This window comes from Symsagittifera roscoffensis, chromosome 4, assembly GCF_963678635.1.
Source record: "Symsagittifera roscoffensis chromosome 4, txSymRosc1.1, whole genome shotgun sequence".
Taxonomy (NCBI): domain Eukaryota; kingdom Metazoa; phylum Xenacoelomorpha; order Acoela; family Convolutidae; genus Symsagittifera; species Symsagittifera roscoffensis.
In genome coordinates this window covers 36,166,755-36,189,806 of record NC_087065.1, presented here as the reverse complement: position 1 = coordinate 36,189,806, position 23,052 = coordinate 36,166,755, and the positions used below count along the sequence as shown (strand labels likewise).

Sequence of the window (23,052 nt, the reverse complement as noted above, 5' to 3'; positions counted from 1 at the left end):
ACTTCTTTGTGAGCAGAAAAAAAAACAGTTTTAGAATAATAATTAATTGTGGATGCAGACATAAAAATCAAACGGTGGTTTCCAATCTATAAACTCGGCTAGTTTGGTAGATGGTACTTGAATCATAGCCATTCCCGTTGCCTCCATTCAAATCCCTGTTTTCCGAGTTGTTGTCTGAACTGCTAATGTTGTAAAGAGACTCTCCGGGTGCTTTGGCGACAGTTGTGCGTCGGTATCCTCCCGGAGTCCTCGGCTGTTTCGGAGAAGATTCCAGCTCCTGTGTCTCAAATGGAACTCGTTTTTCAATCAAAAGCTCCGAGTACATTCCTTGTATGTTATTTGAAATGCTTCCAAAACTGACATTTTTCTTACTTTTTGGCATAATCAAGTCGACGTTGCCTTCGATTTTGTTTATTGTTTCGGGTAAAGGTGAGTTTTTGGTTTCGGGTAGAAACATAACACCAATTGATGCTAATAGGCATAAGACTGACAGAGTCGCAAAAAGAGCATTCAGCCACCAAAGCTCTCCTAAAAGGAGAGCTACAGGCGATAACAAGGCGCCAACTCTTCCGAACATGGAGTTGATCCCGATGCCGTTATTACGTAATACAGTCGGGTACAGTTCGGCTGAGTAGACATAGGCAATCGCAAATCCACCAGTGATGAAAAATTTTCCCAGCATAGCCGAAGCTGTGACGGCAAAGTGCATGTCTGAAGGTATGAACACACAAGCCATCAAAGAGACAGAACTGAGGAGGAAGAAAATGATGAGAGGGATTTTCCTGCCCAGTTTGTTGATCATCGGGAAGGCGATGATGGTTGCGGGTATCTCCACCAGTCCTGACACCACGAGGGGGATGTTAAAACATGTATTACGACAGTTTATTTTTTACGCTAGGGCTTGCAAGGAAATTTCGCAGCAATTGAAAAATCACAAAATCAAAATTTTGCTCACATTTGCTTTTTCTGTCATTCGATTTAAATGCATTTTTATAGTGTTTTTATTCAATTTTTTAAGCATTTGATACACTTTAAGCTCCTTCATAAGAGATTAATGGCGCCTCTGATCCCAAAGGTTGGTATTTAGAGGCAAAAGTTGCATGGAAGGTCTTAACTAAATTATATAACAGCAGCTCATTGTTTAGAGCCTAAAAGCTCATGCGTTGGTCAGTTGTCTTGTCGATAAAGGTTCTTAAGGTAACTTTAAGATCAAATTTATGGCTAAATTAATTATTTGTTTGTTTTTACGTTTATTTGTTTTGTTGTTGTTTTAACAGCCCTACCTGAGAGACATATGTTGAGATATAGGTTGCCTCTGAACTGATCAACCATGAACGACATGGAGTAGTATACCATGGAGAGCACCAGCCAAATGCCAGAAGAGATCAGCACCCGAGTTCTCAATTTGGGATACCTGGAAAAGATCATTCCAACCATCTGAAAAGTCTAGATAGCTTAAATATATTAATTTCTTTTCTCTTGTATGTCAGTTTTTCTAAAGCTTGGAGTCATAATCTCATGATGAGATACTGTTCGAGATTTGAATTAAACTCTATAACGTTAAATTCCCAAACCTGACGACAACAAAATGTTTTAACTTTATGTGAAGAAGATTTCCTTGTAATTTTTAACACAGAAATGGTTTAACGTTTCTGTATAATAAAAGTTCTCAAAGCAAACGAAAACTTATAAAACTACCTTAGTAGATCCAAAACTGAAGTTGTGGAACTCATGTTGGCTGAAGTGACTGCAGTATCCGCCGTCACCGATGACATCCTGGATCCCCTGAAGATACTGTTCTTGTCGTCCCCCTCCACTCCCCCTCCGCCACAGCTGTCAATCATGTCCTTCTCTCGGGCGTCAGTGTGGTGGTGGAATTTGTCCTTCAGCTCCTGCCCAAGTACTACTCCGTTTTCCTTCGCCATCTTGTGGATGACCTGCGTATTCATTATTCTATGGTCCTGAGGTTCATTAAGGGTTCATTAAACGACTAAGATACTTTTTTCATAGAATTACTATTCCATTAGTAACTAGCCGCTTACAATTTTTTTGTAAATTTGATTTTTTTCCCGAAAATTTTTTCCCGATTTATTTGCGCAGTAGTTAGCCAGTTTTTTTGTTCCAGTTTGATTTGTTCAAGCTGACATGTGTACATAATTAAATTAAATTAAAATGCCACAATTTTAAATAGAAACGATGGGATATTGCAAACCAAAATGTCAATGTGCGTTTTTTTAACACGCCCTACCTCCGAGGCCTTGCGGAGGTTTCCAGTGATGATGAGCCAGCGAGGGGATTCTGGGATGGCCTTCCAGTAGAGGAAGAGAAGCATGGAAGAGAGGGAGATACTCATCTGGAACGTCTTCCAGTTCTGGATGAAGTAGCCCAAGGCCGCCAGCACTATATAAATAAAAAAAATCTATCAGTAAACCCAAAAAAATGTTTCAGTGATTGAAGAAATGAGCTTGTTCAAAGTGTTATTTGAGCACCCAAAAATATTCAAAAGAACTATAAGATATAATTAAAATCAAGACAAAATGATCGAAACGTCCATTTGAAAAGCAATTACATTTGTGATTATGCTTTTAATTTTGCCGACTCCTTGTGCTTTTGTACACAGGATAATCATTGATCGTTCTGGAAAATTAGATCAGGGATAAATTTTGATGTGAATGATGTTATTCTTTTGAAGTAAATGTTTTGAAGCAAAAACTTGAAACAAGCAAAAACTGGAAAATGCAGATGTTTAAGTTACCGAGGTATCCGAAACCGAACGTGATCTCGTAACCTAGTCCCACGAATGTCCTGTACTTGGGCCCGACTAGTTCGCAGCCGAGGACAAAGATGACGAGGTAGAGTCCGGCAGTGGTCGTGCCCACGAGGAAGCGCATGCACATGAAACTCACATAGCTGTACATGAAGGCCAAGATGAACCCAAAGAGCACCTGCAACACAAAAAAAAATTGATTTCACAATTGCTATGTTGTTTTCGCGTTTTGTTATTCTAGTTTTCGAAGCAACTTGAAAGCTGTATGTCGTTCTTTAATCGAATCACTCTGATGCGAACTTAGGATTTTGTTCGAGGAAGGGTTGGGTTAGTGGTTAGGTCAGAATTACAAAAAGCGCTCAATTTTGACAAACTTAATTAAAAACTTGGGTTTTTTGTGTGCACTCCCATAGAAAAGTTAGCTAATAATTGCGCTAAACAATTTTGGGGTTTGAAATAGATTTTTTAAGAAACTTACCGTTTTTCGCAACTTTTTCTGTCTTCGGGTTGCAACTACGACTAAGCATTTGCTGCAGAAGTTTTTTTTCAGCGTCCGCATTTTTAACTTGGTTATCTATTCAAAGCTTACGTGTTTTAATTTTTGGTTGCTTTGATATGATTGAACAGTTTGATTAGAATTCTCTGCGAGAATTTTTTGAAGCTCTTCAAAAGCATTTTCGATGTTTTTTTTCTTTAAAATTTTTTTCTTCCAATTTTTTGTTATTTCAACATGAATAGCATCGTTAAGTTGTTTATTGATTTTTATTGATTTTCGAGATTCAACCCGTTTGTGCACTTTTGTAGTTCTTCGCTTGGGAACAATATTTATAAAAGTTACTGCGTATTGATCATTTAGAGACGTTTTGAAAAATTCTTTATTTCCGTTTTCATGGCTGCTACAAAAAATCCAAATAACTTTTTGATTTGTAACGATCAAATCACAACATATTATATGTTTTGTTTCTGTTGTCAGCATTTAAGAACCCAGATGAATCTGCTGTTTTTCTGAAGATGTTTTGTTCATTGATATTGGGGGAATAATAACTGCTTTTGAAACAGTACAAAATTTTGCGTGTCAAGGGCAATGGTTAAAACTTGAGTTTTGTTAACCGTTACCTCGCCTGTAAAAATGTAAATTTGGTCTTCACTAACATAAACTCCCCACCCGCCTTTCATTATTCTTTCTGCAGTTTTTTTCAACCAAATGATATCCCTCGTGGCTAAAACCCTTGCCGTCCAGGTCATTTTTGAACCAAGTCTCGGTTAAGCATTTTGTCACTGGCAATTCCTCAAGAATGAACCAAAACATGCAGCACATCAAAAGTTAAAAAATTTGTGTTGTGCGGCTTACATGCTGTGCGGTTTTTGATGCATTTGATGAATGAAAATTAAGGAGAAAAAAGGAAAACATTTTTTTTTGGCTGTTTTAATTATAAAGCACCAGGATAAACGAAGATAAATTTCGATCTTACCTATTTGAATTAAAACAGGCTAAAATTTCAATTTTCAAAGCTTCCCAGGTGTATTCTTGTCCCGGTAATAGCCGGTCGCGAACTCACTACCTGACACAAAACTGACCAACGATATGGTAACTTAGCCCTCAGGTTTCTGGAGATTTACAATAGCCAGAAAAAAATTACAGTTTTCAAGTTAAAAAACATGCGTATAGATTCTATCAGTGGATTTAGTTTTTTAGACTTCCTAGCTTCTTAGAGTTGAAAATCAATTTTGTGGTAAAGGTAATATGGTTTTCTTCTTTTGCTTTTAACTTGGTTTGCTAGCCTGTAGTCCGATGACTGAGAACATGGTGGCTCTTCTTCCGTATTTGTCAGAGAGATATCCGATCAGCATGGCCCCCATCAACACACCCGCCATGAACACTAGACTACTCACCCTCTTCAAATACTTCTTCTCACACACCAACTCAAACTGAAACAGAGACGGACCACAAAAGTGATCAAAAGTTTACTAATTGTAACTCTTATCCCGTCGTTGAATTGTGCCGCACTATGGTTGTGATTTTCTATGATTGCGATGGTTTCCTACCAATAATTTGAGTACGGGTGTTAACCGCAACTTAGTTGCAATTTGCAAAGGTGAGATCTTGTAAAATAACCTTAAACAGATAACTGTAAGTAAATAACCTCAGTGTTAGCTCTCTGGCTGGTTCAATAAAAACTCGTCAGTTTTATTCGTACCTGGTTAATCATTGTGACCCTTCCTGTTCCATTTGAGATGAAGTGGTATCCCTGTTGGCAGTTGACCACCTCACAGTCGGAGAAATCAGTGCGGTTGTCGCGGTAGCACTGGGGTGCGAACATGTGACACGACTCCCAGTCCCGCGATACTCCTGTCCGACCACTGGGCACAGTCGGGAACAGAATAGGATATGTGTCGTTTTCAAAGTAGCCGCTGTAGAACTGAAATTGACAAGCGATACATTTCGGTTTAGTCATTTAGTTATTTTTTTTTAAGTTAATTTGATTTAGTTAACACATGGTTTGTTATTTCATGTAAAAATAAGGGAAATGCACAGGGAAATAAATGACATAAAAATGAGCCTCAGAAGTCGTATAATTAAACATTTAGCAGAAAATTGGTATAAAAACATAACGTCGAACTCAAACTCCCAGCCCGTTAAAAAGCAAACCTCTTGACCTTCATTTTTAAATAGCATGTTTGTACTCCATGATTAACACTTGAAAAATTAACACTTCCGTATTAGTTGAAAAAAAAAACATTCAAACAATACTTAGAGTTTGCCAATGTGATCCTGTAAAAGTCTCTTTTTCGTCTGAAAGTTGGAAAGCTTAGCGCTAGTTGAATGTTTTCAGAATGGGCATTCTGAACAAATGAACAATTCTCGGCACTTCATTGTTCTTCTTTTTTTCTCATTACACCATTATATCAAACATTTATCACTATAAACTTGTAAAATTCTTATAAGACTTGAAAATTCGCAATGAACGGGGGGAAGATATATCGAGATTCATAAATGGAGACTAACGTTGGCTGTTTTGATTCTATTTGACTTTAAGGACTGACCGTGTGCATGTTGGGTATATTGCAACAGTGTGGTATCTCAGCTGACAAGACTAAATCGGCCAGCCAGTTGACGCAGACGGGGATGGCGATGAGGTTGAGCAGGAGGTATCTGAGGTACTGGTACTTCCCTATCCCACCTACCTGTAACAATCCAATCATCCACCCGGGTTAAACTTGGTCCCCTTTTTAGGAACTTTTGGGAAAACGGGCTGGATGAGCCCAACTTGCACTGAAAGAAAACAAATGAGCTCAATTTTTAGATTAAAATTCTTCATTTTTGTTCCTCTTCTTCTCAGAAGTTCGTTTCAAAAATTGGGCTTTTTTTATGAAATAAGACGAATGAGCTCAATATTCTAACTATTTGTCTCATACGTACGTTTTTTTAAAAGTGAGCTCATGATACTTGAATCAAGAAGAAAAAAATGAAAGTAACTCATGGATTGGTGGAAAAAGAGGTAGCAGAAGACTCGATTATATAGAATCGCTTGTGTATTCATCGAAAATAATTATTTCGTTCTTATTTTAGGAAACAAAAAACTGCGATTAGTGACAGCGTAGCTAACGGGCTATACTGAAAAATTTGGTATCAACATAAAATGACCAAGCACGAAAAGAATCTTACATGTTTTAAGCAAACAAAAGCGTCATGCTAATTTGGCGAAAAAGCAAAATTTCAGACAATTTCAGCTAACTTCGAGAAAAATTGTTCATTGTTTTTCAATATTGGTTAAACTTGGGCTGAAACAGGTTTTTTTATCATATATCACTCGACTGTAATTGACATCTAAGAGAGAGAGAGAGAGAGAGAGAGAGAGAGAGAGAGCAAGAAAGTTAAGTGGTGTCAGGGCAAAAGACCCCAGGTACTAAAATTGTCCATTAACATAAAGACAGGATGTCACTTCTGTCTATGCCAAAGCTATACGAGAATAATATCTGAAATTCGTCCAAAAAACTTTAAAAACCCCATAGCGAGCTAGTTTCTGCACTGACTATAGTAAATGTTTTCAGCTTTGTAACAGAGTTCAAAACAGAAAATTTTTTTGACGTCGTTGGTGAGGAGAAACGCATGGTAGTAACCGAATTGAATAAAACACAAATGCAGTTTTAATCATTACGAGGCCTTACTGTGTATTTTGTGAGTTGCTAGCGGTTTCCTCAACAAAGATGCTCTCTTTCTTCTTCTTTTGTTCTTACGCTTTCTTTGATCGTTCTGACAAAACTTAACTTGTTTAAAACTTGTCTCTGGATTCCAGAGACATACATGAGCCAAATTGTGCGCCTATCCAGAGCACAATTTGGCCTCGTAATGTAATTTTATTCGGTCGTTATTTTTGGTTCAAATTTCTACAAAATTGACTGAACATCTATGCTCGGAGTAAATATATTTTTTTCTACAGACGAATATTTTAGTTTCATCATTTTCAAGGACTTCGTTTATTCAATCTAAAAATAACAGTAGCTGGTCTCCGAAAAAACTTAACTGCATTTTTTATTTGTGGGTTTGAATCGACAAAATACAAATCCTTCTAAGCTGAATTGAGACAAACAGTGGGATCTCATTAAAGCGCTGCCTGGACAAAACTTATCAACTTGTATTTTGTATAGCGTATGTAGTATAAAATTAAAATGAAGCGCCACTTAACTCTCACTATTTTTTCAATTTTTCAGTAAAAAGAGTTTCTAAAAAAAAATCAGTTACAGCTTTAAACTCAACAAATACAAAAGTAAGTTTAAAAAAGTTAGAACAGTTCACAAGTTGAATAATCCAAAAAGTTTTAGACTTGCAAGGGCTAATAAGCTTGCCCCAGAAAAAACAAAGTAATTCATCAAAAAATTTAGCAGATATACAGACGAACACTTTGACTTAAGATCCTCTTTCCAATAATTTTCCTAGTTAACCTCATAAATTAATTCAGGGTTTTTTCGCAAATAAAACTTAAAAGCGCGGTCTGATTTGTCATTGACTTGTTAAAGTTTTAAATTTTGCATCAATTTTTTATCAGTAACTTCTTAACTCGCATTCAAAAGTGCTGTAGCAGGCAAATCTGCCAACAATTGTTTTTATTATGGGACGCCTAATAAGTTTGGCAAAACTTTGAGCATCATTTTTTATGTTTACAATTCAGAAAAAAAAACGATCAAAAATGTTGAATGAATTATCTCACTGCCGGATAGAGCTGCAAGTATTTGGTCAGCAAAATAATTTCAGAGCTAAAGAGTTTCGCAAAAAACCTTCTTTGAAAGTTTTTATCGGTTTGGTTTGTAGGAAACACTTAGACATTTAAGTAATTGAAGTTTTTTTTTGGTTTTCCGGATTATAATTGACAGAGGTTTTTGTGCTTTGATTCAACATCTTTATTTACAATTCATTGAAAGTCATTTTATAAGTTTTTTTCAAGGTGTTTTATCTCGTGAGCACAATTGAATTAGAGAACTTTTGCGACTGAAATCTGTCTAGAGACAACAGTTCTAGACAGGGGCGGATTTAGGGGGGGGGGAGCGGGGGGCGGACGCCCCTCCCCCCAGGGTTTCGACCCCCTGCTGACCCAAAGGGTCCCCCCTTTGATACTTTTTCAGAAATCCATTTTTGGCCGACCGACCCTAAAATTTTTCTATAGGCGCCTCTGGCTCCAATATATACTAACTTTGAGGGGGAGCGCGCGCCAAAAAAACTCAATTTTTTTTTGTCAAAATTTTTCAAAAAGTGCCCAAAAACGGCTTTTTTGACTGTTTTTTTTTAAATTTGCCTGCGGCGCAGAAAATTTAGCCAAAATAGGGGCAAGACAGTGCTTTGGGTAAGCTCGAAAAATCAATTTGGTCGGCCTAAAAAAAAGTCGTCAAAATTTTCGAGAGTTTTTTGAAAATCCGCCCCCCTCGAGAAAATCCTAGATCCGCCCCTGGTTCTAGAGATTCCAAGCAAAATAATTTTCCAATTTTTGTTGAAAATCATGCAGGATAATCTCGCAGTTTGATGAAACGTATACAAAAAAAATCGCAAATCCAATTAGCATAATTTTTTCGCGTAATGATTCCAATTCACATAATGATGAATAAGTCCGTAAGTTTTTTAGGGAAAGCGTGAAAAATATAGGGTCACACATTTGTACTCATGCATTTTGCAATTATAGTACTAGGGCGGGTCTCGTATTTTGAAAGATGGCGGATTTTCAAATAAAAAATCAAAAAATTGTCGAACTTTTTTTATTTTGAGTTAATTGATTTCCCGAGCTCTCTAAACAAAGCATTAAGGCTTATTTTGAGAAACATTTCTGCGAGGCAGGCAATAAAAACAGTCTAAAGTCGTTTATGGGCCCGTTTTGGAAATTTTTGCCCAAAAAAGTGCGTTTTTTGGCCAGCGCTCCTCCTCATAATTGGTATAATTGGTATAATTGGCGCCAAAAGCTTTTTTAGAAAAAAGTAAGGGTTAGTAAGGCCAAAAATGGACGTCGTAAAATACTACCAAAGGGAGGACCCTTTGGGCAGTCAGGGGTGGAGGTCCTGAAAAGAAAAGGCGTCCCGTCACCCACCCTCCCCCTTGAGCCCGCTACTGAATACTACCTCGGGAAGAATGTCCTCGTCGAAGTTGATGGGCTGGGTTATGTGTATACTGTCTATGGTAGATCGACTCACACACGTAAGACTCATCTCGATCCCAGGCCGTAATCGAGTAACAAAAGAAAAAGTATACGAATTAAAAAAATATATTTGAAAAAATGTTAAAGAACTGTTCCAATTACTGTTGTATTCGAAAATTAGAATACTCGGGTTTTTTGTCAAGGTATTTTTCAACGTTTTCACCCACAATTTAAAAAAATTATGAGCTGTTTTTATTTAAAAAAAACATAGAAACGTAGCTCCAAATTGCGCTGGGCCGCGATAACAAAAAAGCGTTGGGCCGCGATAACAAGTCTCAACGCAAAGGTCAGGGATCTTTCGTTTCGAAGGTTTGTGGTTATTCAGTCTTGATAGTTACACAAGCAGCTGCGTGGCCGCAAATTTTAATATATGAAAGCGAACAGTTTGGTTGATTGGTTTGACAATGGATTAACTATTCGTATGGATGAAGTTTGGGCACACACAATGACTAAACGTATAACAAATTGACAGAAGAAGCTTCTTTATCAAAGCGAAGAAAGGGGTTTGTTTGTTTAGAAAGGGTCAAGAGATAAGTGAAACAGGATCAACGCCTTAGTTTTTCAGCTGAAGCACAAAAGCTCTTCAGACTATTCAAATGTCAAAACACTTTGAAACCTAGTCTTATTCGGACGAATACATTATAAGACTGATTCTATACCTTAAAAAAATCTCATTTTAGAAATACGCGATATCTACACAGAAATCTAAAAAAAATTCTGAAGATGGCGCGCTTTTGTTGAAGCTTTCAGCTAGTATTGAAATTTTTGTTTGATCATTTTAAAAAAGACCTAACTGTTTAATTTACGTGACTCTTTTTTGCGGTAGCAACACTACCAGAACATGCTTAGTGAAATTGCAAGATATCTTGTACAATTTAGCAATAATTTTACAAGAACTTACAAGATAGTTTTGTGGGGCATCTTGAAAGATCTTGCAAAATAGCCCGCCACATAGAAGATCTAATAAGATAGGTCATTTCTGTAGGAATCTTAGAAGATCTTACAAGATTGGTCATTTTCGTCAACAAGTGTTGGAAGCTGGCAGTCTTCTTCAGAATGAAACAATAGATAACAGCTGTGCTCTTCTTTCATTGATCAAGAGTTCTATACCAGAAAAAGTTGTGCGAGTGGCGCTGATGAATTGTTTTTCACGCAAATACAAGCTCAGCTCAATAGTAAATAAGTTTCAATTTTTTTTTCAGAATATCTTTTTCATTTATATTTCCCAATCACAATTTGACTATAACGATATGTTTTTTTAAATTGGAGGAACGACAATACAACGTCTAACAGCAAACAAGAGAAACTTTTTGCCTAGGTGGATCTAAGATTTTTTTCTATGCAGGGAGTGGGGTGGATTTTCGAAAAATTTGAGGATATTTTTAGATCGACCAAATTGGTTTTCAGAGCTTTCTTAAAACAACAAAAAGAATACTGTAAAAAAAACAACAAGATTAATGCAGCCAAATTCTTGAAAACAACACGCCAAAAAAGTTTTTGGCCATTTAGCGCCAAAAATTTCCTGTACACCACATATTTGTCCTGATACACAAGCAATCTTGTTTTCCCCAATTGACTATTATTTGCAGAAACTGATCGCAGGCAACGCAACGTATTTTTATAGTTTTTGAGTTGACTTATTTGAGATATTATTAAAACAACCCATTAAAAACGACTAGCTGAGTTTGTCAATAAGAAGTTTCCGCGGATGGATTATACGCTGCAATGAAACAGAAAGAAAACAAGACTGCTCGTATCAAGGCGAGGCCCTGAATGTTCCGACTGCCTCTTCAGATCTATGGAGCAGTAATAACGTGGAAAAATTAAATGTAAAAATAACAAGACTGCTAGTGTATCAGGGAAGAGTCCTTCATTCATATCGAATAGTTTTTGAGAAAATAAGACTTTGAAAACTTGTAAAATTTGGACAATATCAAAATTTGAAACGTTGAGTCGTACGAAATTAATACGACCGATCCAATTAGCTGGCCTCAATTCAATTTTGAACGATTTTGTTATGCGGGATAATTCACGCATAAATAGTTTGCGTTATGCACTCAGCAACATGGATAAATTCTTCAAAGCGCAAATAATTTAATCCAGAACTTTTAGCAATTTTCAAATCCCCAGAACTTTACAAAAAAATCGAAGGTAAAATATCTTTTTATATTTTAACTCAGGAAGTCAATATTTTTTGTCGAAAACTCTTATTTCGATCGGCGAAAACTGACTGAATGAAAAAAAAAACACGGAGCATATATATTCCGTCTTCTTTGAAAATCGGAACAAAAACGATTTTTTTTATTCTAAATTTTTTGTGAAATTTATCCCCCCGCACGCCATATAAAGTACAAAGTGATAGATTTTGCTCCTAGCAACAAATCACTTATGGCAAATAAGCTTCAATCAATTTGGAACGGTTTCTAAGACGGATTAAATCTCCGCTTACGCGTTAATGGCGCAAAATATATCGCGCGTTGATTGTCACAAATTGGTCAAAATGGCTATCTTCATCCCCCATAACTTTACAAAAAATGATCACAAGTGAAATATCTTTTTCAATTTAAGCTCAAGACAACAATACTTTTTGAATGATATTAAAAATCCCGTCAAAAAAGGCTAGTTAAAAAGTCGGGACCAAGTTAACATCCTCCCCCCGTAAGGCCATTTGGGGGTAGGGGTGGAAAGGTTGTTATTTCGGTTCTAGTTGAGATTTTTCAACCAATCAGAAGCGAGCATTTTTTATACAGCGCTTAGCAAATTAAATGCAAACTAAATGCTGGGGTGGAGGATCTTAACTTGATCTATCTGGGGGGAGGATGTCAACTTGATTCAAAAGTCGAAGTTTGTCTAATAATAACAAAAAATTGTTTGCAATGTAGATTCCATTCACTGTAACATTCACTACATTTACAACCAAATGAAATCTCATTGCAAAAACGCCTTGGAACATGGCGCCTCTGAAAAAACCACCACGAGCACAAATATTCCGTTACTCTCGTTATTGAAGTCGGAACAAAAATTGGATACAAAAAGTTCCGAACTAGGCTGAAAATGGTATTCGTAGCTTTACACAAGCAATTGCTTGTGTGATTGTGAGGTAAATTAAAACTTCTTTTGAAATCAATTGCAATCACTTACGAGTTGCCTTTAAAACACTCGAAATCGAGCTGAGAAAAAAAAATTTTAACCCTGAGTTTTGTACAACGCTGGCCTTATAGTTCGAACAACAACTGCAAGTTTTCTGTAAAACTACACTTCAATTATCAGAAAAAGTTATATTTTACTATTAAATCGGCGTGTTTATATCAGTGAAACATCTCATAACAAGTTTCCCATTTGCTAATGCATGGTCTGTTGAACATAAGGCACTGTTCTATCTCATTTAAACCTATTTGGAGGAAATTAACTTTATTGTTCCAACTTTCGAAGAAAATGACGGATTATTTACGTTCGTGTGTTTTTTTCTCCAGACCAATATCGATTTTTTAAGCAACAGTTTTTCAACAAAATTTTTTAAATACGCATCTTCTGAAAGTCAGTGATGTCCTATCCTGATTTCAAACTTAAAAAGATATTTTACCAGTGAAATTTAATCCATTTCGGCTAATTTGGGATATTACGTGCTATGAACTTAATTGTTTGGACAATTGTTTGCGAGACATTTATGTCCCGGAAGTCACACTCCAATCCTTCCAAACTGAAACGTGGCAGGATATTTATTAGGCGTTAGCAGACGCTAAAAACATCTTTTTGTACATAGAATAGCGTGTGGGACAAGTTTTCAAAAAAGTTCCGAGAAAAAATTTCTAAATTTTTTCATTAAGAAAATAGTATCTATTTGTTCAATATATCTTGTCAAAATCAGTTTCAAAGATGTATAAGACAGTTGGAACATTCAAGGCTTCGCATTGATGCGAGCAGACTTGTTGTGACTAGTGTTGTACCGGTATCCGGAATCCGGTTCGATTATCCGGTTTTTCGAGAAATTATCCGGAATCCGGTATCCGGAAAAAAGGAGAGAAAAACTAACCGGATTCCGGATATTGATTTTTAACGCAGAAAAAAATGCCCAAAAAATGTTTGAATTCTTAAAAGACAAAACAACAACAGAAATGATTACAAATCATTTTAACAAAAACAAAACCAAATCACTTCAAAAGTGGAAGATTATCATGTAAAAGCACCAGTATTTCAGAGAAGTTGCTGTTGAGCCGGTTTCGTTTCTCAGAGAGAACATTGCCAGATGTACTGAAAACTCGTTCACTTCTGACTGAGGAAGCAGGTGCGCTTAAGACTTGTTTCGCCCAATTTTTTAGTGCAGGAAACCGCGTCTCTGATTTCCAGTAACAAACTGGATCTTTAAGAGCCATGTTCGATCTCGGCAACGAAGAGTATTCAGAAATTTCGCTATCGAGATGGGAGACTGTAGATGGGGTAGCAGGTGTAACATCTTCTTCTGCCAACCAGAAGTTGCAAGAACTCTGTTCACGAGGTGCACTGTTTGCTTCTGGCGTGATGACCTCAATGTCAGGTGTTTCACCCAGAATGTCTTTGATTTGATCCAAAACGACAGGGGAGATGTACTTGTCTTTGAAACGCGGGTCTAGGAAAGTAGCCAAGCAAATGTAAGGATCCAAAGTGTAATAATTGAAACGTTTGTCCAGAGCTTGTATCAGACTAGCTTTGAACGTTTGGACTCCATGGTGAACACCCCGCCCATTTGACACCGAAGGTTGTTATTGCATTTTTCATGTTGCTGGCGTTGTCAGACACGCAGAAAAATATTTTCCCGACCGGAATTTCCCAGATATGAACTCACCAGCTATGAGTTCTTTCATTTTCGTTTTCACCTCTGTGAAAAGCAGGTCAATTTCGTTTCGAATGTAGGGTCTGGATGGAAGACAGTACCGTGGCTCTATTGTAGTTAATAATTCTTTGAAACCAGAATCTTCGACGATTGAAATCGGTTGAACATCAAGAGCAATCATCTCAGCCACTTTTCTCGTTATTTTTCGGGCTTTCGAATTGTCATGCGGCCAAACTCTCACGTCTTCGAATGCTGAGAGAATAGATGGTTGATTTGCCGGTAAATTCTGCACAATCGAGGTTCCAGGCTGACTCAGTGCAGCTTCGTACTGTTCGAATAAGTTGCGATGTTTGGAGCGCAGGTGATTCACGAGAGGAGTAGTAGAGTAGCTGGACGGGTTTTGTCCTCTTTTGATCGCTTGTTGGCAAGAAGAGACATTGCATTTAGCATGCGTGCTTTGGTTCGACTGTATGTTGAAATAGTTCCATATGAGAGCCCGCCTCTTGTCCATGATTTCACTAGCTCGTGCTCGACAACAACTTCGTCTGAAATCAACCACTTGCTTTGTTAGCACAGTGAACTAAGTTCCCAGCTTTGATGTATGTGAAAAGAGGCACTTTGGCTGAACAAACAAAGTGTGAATTGCGCGTAATTAAAGAACATTCTACTAACCGGAATCCGGTTCAATATCCGGTGAATCATGGCAATAATTATCCGGTATCCGGAATCCGGTAAAACTCAATCCGGTTACAACACTAGTTGTGACCTGTTGCATTATGGCATATAATTTAGCACAGTTTCATAACCCTCCTTAACAAAAGCGCTTTAAGTATGCAGTTTTCTTTCGAGCATGATTTCGATTTTTGCTCAGAACTCGTTTAAGTATAGCGTTCGTTACATTCAAGGATTTGTTAGGGTTGATAAATTCATTTTTTTGTTCCGAAAATTGAAAAAGTGTAAAAAAAATATTTTTGGTCGATATGGGTTTTTCACAAAGCAAATTTCGACTTTGCAAACCGACGAATTAAAGTGAGGCATAATTTTTGATCCAATTCACACGCATTTAAATGAAAACCAAACTACATTGCACTTCAAATTGCGTGTATGGTGGTTGTGCAATCATTTTTTTTCTTTCACCATGGAAATTTTTTGTGACTCCTAACAGTAGGGGAAGTTTTGGAAAACACATTTGCTCAGAAAAATACAAAATTTTCAAAAAAAGCAAAATACTTAAAATTGAGATGATTTGTTTTATTTAGTCAATTTTAGCAATTTTTAAACGTAACTTTTTTGACAAAAATGATTTATAACATCTGAAAGATGTTGTTGCCAAGAGCTCATAGGAAAAAAAAATCATTGCACCCAAGACCATTTAAAAAAATGTTTTAGGGGTTTGAAAATTGCTACTTTGGGGCGATTAACGCGCAATATATAGCGTTCTTATAACACGTGTACGCGGCAGATTGAGGCGTTCCAAAGTGAAGAGAGGTAAACTGTTTCGATTTTTATTAGGATTTTGGTAAAACTTCCCTTTGGAGCTTACATTACCGTGTGGTCGGATAAGTTGAAGAAAAATGGGAAAAAATAATTTTACATTTCTTTTCAATTCACTGTCAATTTTCAAACACTTTTTTCTAAATTGAATTAGCAGTGCAGTCGGGACAATGATGTCTTTGCTTTAGTCTACGATCGGTCTTTTTTTCAAATTTTTTCTGCCGTTACGACAATACCACAATTTAAAAAAGATCTAAAATAAAATCATCGTTGTGCGCCAAAAGTGCTAGTCATGAAAACTCCCAAACTGTGATTTTGCATGGCTAACATTCTAAAGAGATAATAGAAATATGAAATTTCCAAAAGGCAAAAAACTTTATCCCGCTTGTTGTCACAAAGTTAACCCGTAATCAAACAAACATTTTCCGCTTTTTCATTTTTCATGAAAGTTTATGTTTCTTTTTTGTTTCTAACCTAGTTATTTTGACCGAAAGCTGTCAAGAAATTAGTTTTTTTTCAGGTTTGATTTGATTTTTATCGCAATTAAGGGCGACCTATTTTTTTTTTCCTAATGAGCTTTAGATATTTCGGCTTTTTCAAACTCAAGCTAAGTTATCCTAGGTGAAAAAAACATATATCTGAATTTTTTGCCAATTGTAACAAAATGACATTTTCATATTGCTTCCAAGCTAGTATTTACTCTATGACGTAAGCTCTCGTAATGAATTTTATTTATTAGATATGAAATTTTGTTTTGACTATGCGTTTATTTAGAATCAAAAGTTACCGAGTTTGGATCTAAATACTTCAGTTAAGAAGAATTAAAACTAAGAAACCAAAAATTCTGGGATTTGATAGTTTATGGATAAACATTCTGACATTCCCGTTTGTTGAAAAACAGCTAGGCAATCAATACCATAGTCTTAGAATAACAACAGTATCAAATTCAAAGTTTCAGAGCTTTTGTAACACATTTTTGTTCTCAAATTTTGATTTGTTGATGAGGTTGATGATATGTATTATTACTTCAGAATTCAACATGTGTTTTTAAACTCAAAACACATGTTACTAGAAGTAAACAAACAGATTCTTAGACAAAATATACTAATTTTCAGACAATTTAGTTGATTTTTTTTGGATTTTTAGAAAATGCAGTTTAATTGATTGCAATTAATTACGCTAGCGATTAGTAAGCGTTATCAAACAGGAATATAGATTTGTTTTTGGGTTAACAACTTGTTAAACAGAATCATTTGAATCACTTGTGTCTTGGTTCACCATGATTTCAAACTTCTCTGCGGTTGCGTCCAACTTAGCTTGGCGGTAAGGAATATACCTGGGACTGCAACGTTCCTGGGTTCGAATCTGACCAGGAATTGTTTTTGTTTCAAACGGGAAATGTTCTGTTTCAAATAAAATTGTCGGCCAATTATTTGTCTGCTCATTTTTTTTTGACTTAGTGATCACGTTTGAAACCGTTTTTTTTTGCTGCCCGCAGATTTTTAACGTTTAATTTTTTTCTACAATTTGTAAAGTTACTTACCTCGACTTCGCATTTATTTCGTTCTTGTTTCGCTTAAAAAAATCTTTGGCCTAAATTTTTTCGGCTTATTTTTATTGGCTGAATGACATCAGTTTGAGACGTTTCAAGGGAAAAAATCTTGAACACTCCCTTCCTCACTTTTCATGTTGGTTGTATGTTTACCAATCAGTTTATTAGAATTTCTGTTTTAATATGAACGAGAATTATTTCCAAATTCAATGGGAAAGTTTTATTTATTCTCTAAAATTCTTACTGATTTTCAGAAAGGGTTATCGATTGAAAGACCGCCTACTTCCCTGTGCGCCTACAAACTTCCTAGAGTCTCTTTTTACTTGACCCCTCTGTTTACTAGACCCAAACAATTGGTTTTTTTTTTTCGTTTTTTTTTGGAACATACCTCTCTCAAATCAGAGTTTTTGGTTTCAATGCATAAAACAGTTTCAAAAAACTACCTTCAAGAGCGGCTACGCGGAAATTTTTTTACTCATAAAGTTGTCGCCCTCGGAATAGTCAAACATTGATTTTTGACCCTTTTTTAAACTTTTTGAATATTCTCAAAAACTATCCTGCCATACTTGAGGTTTTTGATTCAATTCAAAGGCTGAGTTCTGGTAAGCTCATTTGCTTTTAAGACTATTTCCAAACTTTTCCGACACCAAAAGTTATGGCCCTCGGAAAAGTAAGTTTTTTTATAAGAAGGTTTTGACATTTCTCGAGAACTACCCTTCCAAATCTGAGATTTTCGGTTCAATTGACATTACAGGTTGAGTGAATTCCTTCTGAACAAGAGACTACGCCCTATAATTTCTCACAAAGCAATTATGATTCTCGGAAACTTCATATTTTTGATTAGCTGACGGTTTTTTGGACTTTTCTCGCTCACTATCCTGCAAAATCTAATATTGAGAGTTGAATCGAAAGAACAGGTTGTTGAAAACCTACCTTTACACTTGGTTATGTCCAATTTGTTAGGAAAAAAGTTATGACCTTCAAACACGAATTTTCGAAACTTTGACCGTTTTTTGCAAGCTTTTTTGACTTTACGCGAAAAATACCGTGCCAATTCTCAGGTTGTGTTCAATTCAGAAACTCCGTTTTAGGAATCTTTTCTGCTTAAGCCACCATAACATCTTTTGCAGCAAAATGTCATGGAATTTGGAAATCTTTTTAACAGTTCATAAAACTTTTGACCGTTTTTTAGAAACACTTTGATTTTTCTTGAAAATTACACAATCAAATTTCAGATAAAAAGTTTAACTGAGAGAACCGGTTGCGGTAATGGTTCCTGTAGAAGCGGCATAAAGTACTTTTTAATCTAAAAATACGAAAATTTTGGTTCATTTAGTTTTTTCAACGTAGAAATTTTTTTTTCGTTTAATGTTTTTTCTATGTTTGTGTTGCATGGCAAGTGGTGCGAAGCTCCGCTTCGCCTGTGTGTTTATGACAGATTGTTTACAGATTATTTACTGATTTTATACGCAAGAACTCCATTTTTTCCAGACTAAAACTTCCTGGTTTTATCTTTTGTTATGTATAATTGGGCTACATGCAATCGATTTTTTTTCCAGGAAGGAAGTCTGTACAAAATCGGGTATAATCTATTGCCATCTTAGTTTTGCCAGTGCGAGTGCAAATTTAAAATACATGCCTCTGTATTGCGTTTTTGCCAGCAAAAAATCGACAACACTTTAATTCATAGCTTTGCTCGAATTTTTTTTTTAAAGTGTGGCTCATGTTGCGACTTTGCTCGACTCCTGATGCGACTTTGCTCGACTCTTGTTGCGACTTTGCTCGACTCTTGCTGCGACTTTGCTCGACTCTTGTTGCGACTTTGCTCGACTCTTGTTGCGACTTTGCTCGACTCTTGTTACATTTTAACGCGACTCATGTTATGATCAACCTGTGTTGCGACCAATGTTTTAAGTTTTCAGTGCGGACTGAGTCGCGCACTGAATAATTTTTCAGTGCGCGATCCATTTTTAGTTGTGTTGCGAATTTTTAGCTATGTCGCAAACTGGAGGAAATTTTTTTTGTCAACCCGGGAAGTGATTTAAAAAATCAAATTAAAATTAATCAGAAATAATTAACAAAAGACAATTTATTGGATTAAAGAAAGTTAAAGCATATTTCAAATTAGCACTATTAATATATCTTTGATTTACCTAAGTTTGCATTAAACGATTTCTGGAAAACGAGAATTTCCATTTTCTTCGCCTTGAACTCTTTCTGCTTCTTCTCCAATTGTTCAGCACCGTCAGCACCATTCATTGTATGACAGACCCGATTTACACAGCTTCGACCTTGCTTTTTAAGCAAGCGAAACAAATCAACGACAAATATCAGGAAAAATATCGGACCAGGGTAATTATTTCTTCTTGAATAATACTTAACAGCGACTCGGTAGAAAATGAGGTTCCAATGCAGGGTAATGTTTGCATTCATTTCTGTGTAAGTGTTACTGAAAACGGCTATCAACAGATTGACCAACATAAGGTTCACTAATGTTGCATAGCAAAGAAAGAGAATTAAGCCGACCACTGGTCGAAGAAAGGAAAGCTGGCAATTTTTGAAGAGGTAATTTGAATCAGCGTCACATTCGCCACTTTCGGACAAATTGTCCAGGAAGTTCTCGCCAAAAACGTGAAGAATTGGCTTCAGCAATATCCCAAAAATAACTCCCCAGGTAATTTTACCGTCAATGTTGCTGTAGAGAATACTTTGTAGACATATTCCGTATCCGATTGTGAAAATGAGAACAACAACAAGAAATACAAGAAGGTCTCGAGTCATTTGGGCCATCATGACTATGTATGGCCCGACATAGTCCCATACAAGACATGACCTGAGAAGGATTCCGTAGTTGAGGAAGTTACTGAGCATATAAAACACCTGGCACCACTCGGAAGCATCCACGTTGTCATACGTTAGTGCATGAAGAGTTGTAGCTGAAAAGGAAACAATTGAGATGAATAGTTCCCGTAGCAACGTGCTTGTCTATCCGAGGGTTCTAAACGTTGGTTATAAAGCCAAGCATTATAAATGGGGATGAACTTTAAATTCGGGTGATTTATTTATTTTTTTCTTTTCGTTCTTTTTGTTTTCCACGCGAAATCAGGTATCCAGTAGCGGATTGGGGGGGACGCCCCCCCTCAGGGATTGGACCCCCTGTCGACCCAAAGGGACCCCTTTGTACTATTTTGAGATTTCCATTTTTGGCTGACTGACCTTAAAGTTTTTCTAAAGGCGCCTTTGGCGCCAATCTATACTAAATTTGAAGGGGGAGCCCGCGCCGACACGCGATTTTTTGGTCGAAGTTTTCCAAAAAACGCCTTTTTTTCAAAAATTTGTCTGCGGTGCAGAAAATTTTGTCAAATTAGGGTCTTTATAGTGGTTTGAAGAACTCAGAAAATCAATTTGGTTGACCTAAAAAAAAGTCGACAAAATTTTCATAACTTTTTTGAAAATCCCCCCCCCTCGAGAAATTCCTAGACCCGCACCTGCAGGTATCACAAATAATCATCCGACAGGGTCGAGTGATATATCATTTAAAAGCCCTTCTAGTCGTGATTTGAACCACCTAAAAGTTTCAAAAAAAACTTCTCCAATTTGGAGAAAAACCGGTTTGAACTTTTTGATTTTTCGTCTATTTTCGTGCGAGCAAAGCCATCGAGTAACGTTTGTTATCTTTTAAAAATAGAAATTTATGCTAAAAAATTTGAACTTACTAGAAAGAAAACTAGTTTTGGAAGCTTCACTTAGCTCTTCTCTCGCAAAAAAAAATATTTTGAAAATGTTCAAAACTTTTGTTGCAAAAAATTGAAAGAGAAAGTTTTTTATTTTTTTTGAAAACTTTTTCGTTTTTCATTTTTTTTCCAAGACCATTGAATTTAATTATGCCTATTTCACTAAATTCTTTGCGTTTGTAAAATTGTACCATCACACGATGTTCAAAAAGGACACTAACTTGAAGAAAAAAAAAACAAAAAAAAGTTTTTTTTTTATGCTGAATATGTGGTCGAAACCCTCTGTGCTATTTGTTAAGAATCGTTTTTCCTTTTTTGTATTTGTTTTTTCGAGCCTTTTGGCAGATCTCATCCAAATTAGCCAGTAGACATAAAAATTGACACCTGAACTGATTACTTGCACCGCGAATATTGATTAAAAAGTGAACATACACAAACACAGCGGATTTAAGGGGCCGGGGGCGAACGCCTCTTCTCAGGAATTCGACCTTCTGCCGACACAAAGGGTCTCCCTTTTGGTACTTTTTAAGAAATCCAAATTTGGCCGAATGACCCGAAAAATTTTTTTTAGGCGCCAATACATACTAGTTTTTAGGGGAGCGCGGGTCATAAAAACGCAATTTTTTGTCAACATTTTCCAAGACGATCCAAAAAACGGCTGTTTGACCTGTTTTTTCAAAACCAGGGTTTTTTAAGTGCCTTAGGACATATAAGTTGTTATCTATTTTTATATTTCTATCTATATCAATATCTATATCTATATCTCTATATATCGATACATCTATATATAATATAACTTTATATCTATAAAAATATATCTATCTTTATGTATCTATATATCTGTTATCTTTATATCTAGATTTCTAAAAATCTATATACCTCTATATATATATACAGGGGTGGTTCTAGGATTTTCTCGAGGAGGGGCGGATTTTCAAAAAATTTTCCAAATTTTTGACGATCTTTTTTTTTAGGTCGACCAAATTGATTTTTCGAGCTCTCCCAAAGCACTGTTTTGCCCCTATTTTGGCTAAATTTTCCGGGGCGGCAGGCAAATTTTTGAAAAAACAGTCAAAAAAGCCGTTTTTGGGCACTTTTTGAAAAATGTTGACAAAAAAATCGCGTTTTTTTGGCGTGCGCTCAAAATTAGTATATATTTAGAAAAATTTTAGGGTCGGTGACCGAAAGGGCCGAATGAAACAGGCCAAATGAAACAGGCAAACATCACCATAAATTGTTAGACAAAAAGTATTAATTTTATAAGAAGAAAATGATCATGTAAAGATCAGTTCTAGAGTCCCACCGCGCACCGCTGTTCATAGTTTTAAGACCTACATGCCATTTTTCATTAGCATTGTAACTTTTGCAGATTGTGACAAAAACTAAAGGATAATGGCCGGCCAAAACCACCAATCTCTCGCTCAAAAACCCTCATAAATCAGACAATTAGGGCTTACCGAATATGAAAGTGACACTAGTGATTGTTGATACGATGAGCCACTTGTTGGACATATAAAACTGTTGTACTCTCGCTGTCCTTCTAGTCTTGTCATAGTAGAGACAGGACACTATGTCTTTAAACAGAAGACTTTTTTTCCAGTTTAGTCCAGTATGAAAAAACATAAGTATCTCATATCGTTTTTTCGGACCACAGTTGACTCTGCATAACATCAACAAATTTTGTAATACCTTTTTTATAGCAATCTATTAAACTCTCGTTACAATGTTTTTCAGAAAAAAAAACATTTCATTCCTTTTGATGCTAAAATTGGCTTGCTTAATGCTGATATATTTAACCGGTTTTTCTCGAGATATATAAAACTTTTTCAAAATGATTCATAAGAAAATACTTGAAAATTATGTATCAGCCTGCCTAATCTGGCTTTTTATGTGTTAACTGACTCGCTCGCGAGAAATTGGTTTCCAAAAGCGGGAATGGTTTCCAAAAGCTGACTTTTGGCATCTTTTTGATGTATTTCATTTTCTGATCCGCCACTGCCAACTGTTTCAAAAAA

At 36.2% G+C, this 23,052-nt stretch overlaps 3 protein-coding genes across 5 annotated transcripts in view; all 3 read right to left on the bottom strand.

Moving 5' to 3' along the window:
* Positions 1 to 23,052, bottom strand: part of LOC134845158 (mucin-2-like) — a 428,810-nt gene that overhangs the window by 400,629 nt on the left and 5,129 nt on the right. The gene's annotated exons all lie outside the window — the stretch shown is intronic.
* On the bottom strand, positions 55 to 9,882 carry LOC134845085 (organic cation transporter protein-like). The gene is made up of 9 exons (XM_063861937.1): positions 9,371 to 9,882; positions 5,813 to 5,953; positions 4,966 to 5,187; positions 4,550 to 4,696; positions 2,756 to 2,945; positions 2,249 to 2,400; positions 1,699 to 1,937; positions 1,284 to 1,414; positions 55 to 840 (listed from the first exon to the last, which is right to left on the bottom strand). Exons 1-9 carry the CDS (start codon positions 9,455 to 9,457, stop codon positions 68 to 70), a joined length of 2,082 nt encoding a protein of 693 aa, XP_063718007.1. The 5' UTR covers positions 9,458 to 9,882; the 3' UTR covers positions 55 to 67.
* The window catches only part of LOC134845159 (transient receptor potential cation channel subfamily M member 8-like), a 77,104-nt gene continuing 73,444 nt past the window's right edge, over positions 19,393 to 23,052 (bottom strand). For all 3 annotated transcript variants that reach the window (XM_063862040.1, XM_063862041.1, XM_063862039.1), the window contains 2 exons: positions 22,495 to 22,615; positions 19,393 to 20,239 (listed from right to left, as the gene is read on the bottom strand). In XM_063862040.1, the coding sequence (XP_063718110.1) occupies positions 19,437 to 20,239; positions 22,495 to 22,615 (924 nt within the window). In that variant the 3' untranslated portion in view covers positions 19,393 to 19,436. The remainder of the gene's footprint in view (positions 20,240 to 22,494; positions 22,616 to 23,052) is intronic.

What these genes read in the sequence shown, in the direction of transcription:
- LOC134845085 (XM_063861937.1), bottom strand. Translation starts at nt 9,457, where the DNA reads ATGAGTCTTACGTGTGTGAGTCGATCTACCATAGACAGTATACACATA. An exon ending in ATATACCCAACATGCACACG is followed by an intron (nt 5,188 to 5,812) that starts GTCAGTCCTTAA and finishes TGTCAATTTCAG; the next exon opens with TTCTACAGCGGCTACTTTGA. An exon ending in GGGTCACAATGATTAACCAG is followed by an intron (nt 4,697 to 4,965) that starts GTACGAATAAAA and finishes TCTCTGTTTCAG; the next exon opens with TTTGAGTTGGTGTGTGAGAA.